The sequence below is a fragment of the Daktulosphaira vitifoliae genome, unplaced genomic scaffold, assembly GCF_025091365.1.
Source record: "Daktulosphaira vitifoliae isolate Bord-2020 unplaced genomic scaffold, ASM2509136v1 Scaffold_4, whole genome shotgun sequence".
NCBI classification, from domain to species: Eukaryota; Metazoa; Arthropoda; class Insecta; order Hemiptera; family Phylloxeridae; genus Daktulosphaira; species Daktulosphaira vitifoliae.
In genome coordinates, this window is record NW_026099575.1 from 29,360,718 (window position 1) to 29,367,696 (window position 6,979).

Genomic DNA, 6,979 nt, shown 5'->3' on the forward strand with positions numbered 1-6,979 from the left:
TTAAACATATCATTTGAGAATTTTGTTTCTAGTTATGATAGCATAAATCCCATATCGGCTACACTGTCTTTACATATGCTACCGTGGTTTAGTCATGTGATCAATATTTTGGAAAGTGTTAAACAATAACACAAGTCGTCAAAAAAATTGTTATGCTTATAATAGTTATTTTTCGTGATGCAGAGTGAAAAATTAAAATTTATTGTATGGCGTTTAAAATATTGTTCCTCGTGATATCATTTTCAAAAATTGAAGTTTAGAAGTTGCTCGTGTGATTATTTCCGGTCTTTTGAGATTTTTGAGAACCTTATAATATGCCGTCAGAATCAAAAATACCTGCCCAAATGGAGAAACCAAATCATTATTCGTAAGATGCTATTATTATTTGAATATTACTTATAATTTTTGCTTTTCAGTTTAACTATTTCATATATATTATTGAATGAACCTGATTTTTTATGCTATTTTTACTATTTTGTAGCTATTTAAAGGAGTTCAGAGTTGAGCAATGTCCTCTATTTCTGCAACATAAATGTACGCAACATAGACCATATACTTGTTTTAATTGGCATTTTATGAACCAAAGGCGTCGTAGACCAGTTAGAAAGAGAGATGGTACTTTCAACTATAGTGCTGATGACTATTGTACACAGTATGATGAAACTACTGGTGTTTGTACCAAGGGAGACGAGTAATGAAAAAGATAACTTTTAATTTATTATTAATATTTAATTTATTAAATATTTGTTATTTTATGTTTAGAGAACGTAAAACAACTATCAAATTATGAGGATTTCAATTTAGACATAATTATAATAGTTGTCATTATCTTGTTTAACTACATTTATCAGTAAAGATTTCTTTTCAAAAGTTATACTCATCATTAATTTTTTTTCTATTAAACAATTAAAAAGCGTATTTTCAAATATTTTTATTATTTTATTGTCATTATGTTATGAACTTCTTAGTATTATTGTTATAATTTTTTTAAAATTATACTTAAACTAGAAAACTTTTTAAGGCAAGATTTTTTTTCATGTAATATAATTTAATTTTGTTTTTTTATAAAGATGCCAATATTTGCATCGTACAGCTGGTGATACAGAGAGACGTTACCATTTGCGATATTATAAAACATGTATGTGTGTTCATGATACGGATAGTAGGGGATTTTGTACAAAAAATGGTCCTCATTGTGCTTTTGCCCATGGAAATCATGACCTTAGACCACCAGTATATGATATAAATGAGCAAAAGGTATTAGTGTCATTTATATATAAAATAATGTGTGCTAAAAGTTCTATAACTTAATAAGTATAAAAATTTATTAGGTATCAGAAAATGATGACGAGGATAGTGGTGATTTAGAAGGACCAAATGTATTAGATAAAGAAAAAAATTTAATGAACGAAGATCCTAAATGGCAAGGTATTATAATTATTTACAATTTATATTTCAATAAACTGGGTTTCATTAAATTAACATGTCGTAGATACTAATTATGTGCTATCAAATTATAAAACTGATCAATGTCAAAGGCCTCCTCGTCTTTGTCGTCAAGGTTATGCTTGTCCACAGTATCATAACAGTAGAGATAAAAGACGCAATCCAAGGAAACACAAATACAGGTTAATTATATCTAAATAAATTCAATATTTGAAACATTTTATATTTAGATAATTATTAAATTATACTATTTTATAGGTCAACTCCTTGTCCAAATGTGAAACATGGAGATGAATGGGGTGAACCTAGTAACTGTGAAAGTGGAGATAATTGTGCGTATTGCCATACTAGAACTGAACAGCAATTTCATCCAGAAATTTATAAATCAACTAAATGTAATGATGTTCAACAAGCTGGCTATTGTCCTCGTGGTGTTTTTTGTGCTTTCGCACATGTTGATCGTATGTAATTCATATTATTATAATCATTGTTAATTAATAAATATATTAATTTTAAAGAGGAAATGATTATTGCTCGTGAATCAGCTGCAGGCTTAGAAACATCTACAGATCTAGCTGATATACTATCAAATGCCATACCATCTTTAGGGACAGAATGTCTTAGATCTCCGGTAAAACAATTAGATAGTGAACAAAAAATATTATCGGTTAGATATTTATACAATATTGACACTCGCTCATATTTGAACGATGTGTTATAATTTACAGAACGGAAGCGGTGATCTTTCTGAATGTACATCAAGTATTGGTTCTCCTAATAAAGCTCCGGGTGCTCATTTATCTAGATCTGAATTTAATGTACAACAATACCAAATAGCACACGAGGATACTATACAAGCTGTAATTACACATGGAGTTTTAAAATGTTTTGATTTAACTATGTGTTTGATTAATAATTTAATTTCTAGCTATTAAATTCATTTGATTCACAATCTTTATTACCTAACGTAGAACCTCATAGAAGACATAGCTCAATATTTGGACCTGTTGTATCTAATGGAAATAGTAATTCATCATCATTTTTGAATCATTTTTCATCCTATCAACCTGCTACAACAATGAATGGTATTAATAAAGTTTTTAATTTAATATATTTTTATAAATACTGTGTTTTATTATTAGGAAATCTGGATGAATTGGTAATGGAAGATAATATAAATTTTTCTGTAGATCAAGAACATGAATCTCCTATTTTAAATAATCCTCTATCTTCAAGTTTACAGGCCTCTGGTAAATTTATGTGTGAATGAATTTATTTAAATAAAAATTAAAAATCATTGTCTTTTTTTTTTAGATATGTTAGGAAGCTCTGCCCCAGTAAACATTCCGCTAACTCGTCATAATAGTATTGGACATTTTTCACCAACAATAGCATCACCTATGAAACAAATGCAAAATAATATATTACATAAATCTAGGTTTAATCAACAAGATGGTTTAGGACATTTAAATATAGTTACTGGTCATAATTATGGATCTACTGGTTTATTTGGTATTGGTTCACCTGGAACTACAAATACATTTCCAATTAGTCCTTCTAATTCTAGTGAAGTAATTACTTATGTTATATATATAAAAGTGAAAATAATTTATTTTCAGACACTATTATTATGTATAAATATAAACATAAATATATTTATTATAAAAACAAACTACATAATTGATCACAATTGACCAGTGACACTCTACGCATGGTGCCTACTGTACGACTCTGTTCACCTATTTAGTTAATTTACTTTTTACTTTTCTTTCCTTTACAGATCATTTACAACATTTATGATTTTATCATATTTTTAAAGAATAAATTAATCAATAGTAAACTATATTTTTAGGTTCATAGATTACAAGAAGAATTATTAAATTGTAGATCAAAATTAGTTAGTTGGGAATCAGAAAGAATGTCTCAAATTAGGTGTACGTATGATGCGTGGCAAAGAGAGACTGAAGATTTAAATACAAAATTAAAAATTGCTGAACAACAAAGAGATGAAGTAATAGATAGTTGGTTTTATCACTTTATTATAATAATTATAGTATATCTCATTGTTAATTTTAGGCTATTAATCAAGCGAAAGCATTACAACAAGAAGTAGATTTATTGCAAGGTTCTCCGTATCTCCATGGGTTACGAAGGGTTTCTGAAATTAGGAATTTATCATTATCTGTATTAAAATCTTTACAGAGTCAAATGAGAAATGATCTTGAAGAAATTGATAAGGTAATCAATTTACGATAAAAAAAAAATAATTAAAAATCTTTCTAGATCAATCAAAATTTTTAAAAATAATATCCAAAAATGCACAATTTTTTTAAACTATCCAAATAATAATTAAAAATTATTGTTGACAAAATTTCAATGAATAATTTGTTTTAATAATACATTTTTTTAACCCAGTTAATATAATCAAATATTGCGTTCAAAAGTTGACAACAGTATATCAAATAAGTAAAAGTATCATAGATTACTTTATATGTTATTGTTATCTTTTTAAGATACTCAAGTTGAGTGATAAATAAATATTTTATAAATTCTTTACTTATTTTAAAATTAAAACTTTAAATAACTCTAATAATAATTTTTTTTAGAAGTCATATAAATAAATAATTTTCTTTTAATTAAAAATATTACTGTCAAAATATAACTCTTTTTATGATTAAAATGTTTAATATTGTAATCATATTTTGTAAAATTTTATAAAGATGTATATACTAACCATTTTTGGCTCAGGTACTATATTTGCAAACTGCTACCAAATGTATGTTATGTGAAGAAAGGAATAGAAGTGTTACATTAGGTCCTTGTAATCATTTTGTTTTATGTAATCAATGTGTAGATACAATAAAAGATTGTCCTTATTGTTCAACTCCTATTCTGTCTCATACTAATACATCAACATCGCAAGCATAGATATAGTGACTATTTTTAAGGAAATCTAAAACTTAAATTATTTATATCATTCAAGTTCTTGGAAGGAAAAATTATATTTATGAGTTTTATAAAATTATAGACGTGCGTTATTGTGTATTCTGTAATAATGTGTACCACATTATACTAACTAGTATTATAAAATATTAGTTTGAGCCATTTTTGTAGAATTTATACATTTTGTTTTTTTTTTAATGATTACATTTAAATTGCATTAAATTATTTAGCGTTCTTATAATATAAATTATATCAGTAAAAGTCATTTTACTGGAAAACTAAAAACTTTAATTATTACTCAATTAAAACTAAAGTCATCTTATAAACTTTAAATTATTTATTTTACATATAAATAGTTTTATAACATTTTATTGAAGATTATCCTCATGTGCTACAATTATTTTTCTGTTGATAAATATACAGACAGACAAATAAAACTATAATTACTTTTAAAATATATTCTCAAATCTTAATAACATTTTGTATAATATATATTATTCATTAAAAAAATTTTAAACAAATATAATTTAAATTAATTTTCTCATTGGTGAAATATATTAATATATACTGACAGTTATCTATTTAAAATACAAATTCATCAAATTCATTGAATATTTTCTATATAATTTAAAATTATGGTCTGTAAAATTATGGTTCATCAGTGTAGCATGTCAGGCTAAATGTTCATAAATTAGAAAAGTTAAAATAAAAAATTTTAATCAAAGTCACTTAGTCACCGATATATCAAATAAATGTGATTATTATTTGTGTCAAAATTATGTTTTTATTTTTGTAGCTGTAAATATGATCACTACAAATATATAATAAAATATTATGAAATTTTTTTTTTAAATATAAACTATAACAATAAAATTTATTTTTCTATTATCTGTATCAGTAACTTTGAGGTAATTATTCAACTAATATAATTTTCATTAAAAAAAAAAAAATGTAGCATTATTTTATTAGTTAAAGTGCATTCAATTTTTATAATGTCTTATTTTTCTCTAAAATGTGTGTATTCATCCCATTAATTATAGATATAAGAAATAAACCATGTCATAATTTTAAGAATTATTGTATTATTTATTTCTAAGTGACTTTGAACAATAGAAATATTGTATTTATTGATTTTTTCCTTTTAAATTGAAAATTGAATTTTTTGGTTATTGAAACATTTTCATTCCTTCTTTATTATATTTTCATCTAATATAAAATAAGTTTTACTCCCTTTTATTTTAAACAAGCTAACATATTGTTGAACTCAACAAAATATAGTATTATGTGTTTCTCAAAATACATTTTCTGTCACTCCATCTATGCAATATTATTTTTTATAATATTTATATTTGAGTAGATCATTATGAATATAATTAAACTACCATTAATAATTTAATGGCATTCATAATTTAGATCTTGATGAATAATATGTATTATTTAACTCAAAGTTTTATCTTATTTACCAAACATTAATTATATGTTGTATTACTATTTAAATATTTTTATTTTTGAATATTTCTGTGGTAAATTATGTATTTCCTAATTGTGTTTATAGTTTTAATTTTAGAATTTAGTTTATGATTTTAAAAATTAAGATAGAGTCTAACATGTTTTTATAAAATTAGTAGTACCAGTTTAATATTTTAGTAGGTTTAAAGTACATATGATAAATATAAAGGTGATAATTGGTTGTTTCTTTAGAAAGAGTTGAAATCTAATACATATTAATTAGACATTAGGCCTTTTTCAAAGAATAAATTCAATTGATAGATGGCTGTTTAATTATAGGAATATTTATGTATTTCTAAGAAATATCAGAAATAAGGAAATATTTATGTATATTAATGAAATATGTATAAATTAATTTTTTAATGAATGTCAACTTGATTATTATTGCTCATTTTGATTAACATTATGCTATGAACAAATTTAAATATTTTGATGTGGACTCTGTGGTTGATATAATGTATGTCTTTTAATAAAAACCAGTATTATTTTTTAATTTATACATCAGCTTTTGAACCTCTAATAAAACATAAATCAGGTGATTCACGTGAAAATAACTGATAAGTTATTTTTGACAGCATGTTTACTCTAAAAAAGTACAAAATATTTATTGGGTTATTTTGAATCAAGATGCTAGTATATTTGTCTACATTTGTTATTTATAACTGCAATTAGAATGGAGGGCCAAAGATAGATTGAATAATTTTGACAAAAATTTATATTTTTTAATTATATTAATATCATATAAATTTTTTTTGTCAAATATTTTTGACTAGTTAAAAGTATGTTTCATCCATCCTGTACTTAAAGGAACTAGAATTTGATACTATCGCACTAGGGTTAACTTGAATATATTGGAAACAAATTTTGTATATAATAAATAAATATTAATATTATAGGATTAATTAAACTGTTTCAACTATCCAAAAGTTAAATCATCATAATTGCTTTTAATGATGTTTTCATATTTAGACGGTGATAAAGATTTCTCAAACTTTTTCCATGTATTAAATAGATTAGCAAACCACTAGTTAAATTCTGAAAAGGCCAATTTAAAATAATGTAGCAAAGTCGCGAGGTTGGA

The 6,979-nt window shown here is 24.2% G+C and overlaps 1 protein-coding gene across 2 annotated transcripts; it reads left to right on the forward strand.

Annotated features, from left to right (window-relative positions):
- Positions 1-118: 118 nt before the first annotated feature.
- LOC126904849 (RING finger protein unkempt) lies at positions 119-6,395 on the forward strand. 2 transcript variants are annotated; one of them, XM_050684154.1, is made up of 14 exons: positions 119-367; positions 482-691; positions 1,071-1,257; positions 1,332-1,428; positions 1,493-1,628; positions 1,705-1,907; positions 1,965-2,113; positions 2,175-2,306; positions 2,375-2,531; positions 2,589-2,696; positions 2,761-3,017; positions 3,299-3,457; positions 3,523-3,684; positions 4,195-6,395. In XM_050684154.1, exons 1-14 carry the CDS (start codon positions 315-317, stop codon positions 4,372-4,374), a joined length of 2,190 nt encoding a protein of 729 aa, XP_050540111.1. In that variant the 5' UTR covers positions 119-314; the 3' UTR covers positions 4,375-6,395. The 2 variants fall into 2 exon arrangements, with proteins under 2 accessions (XP_050540111.1, XP_050540112.1); XM_050684155.1 differs by having other exon boundaries at positions 1,965-2,077.
- The last annotated feature ends 584 nt before the right edge of the window (positions 6,396-6,979 follow it).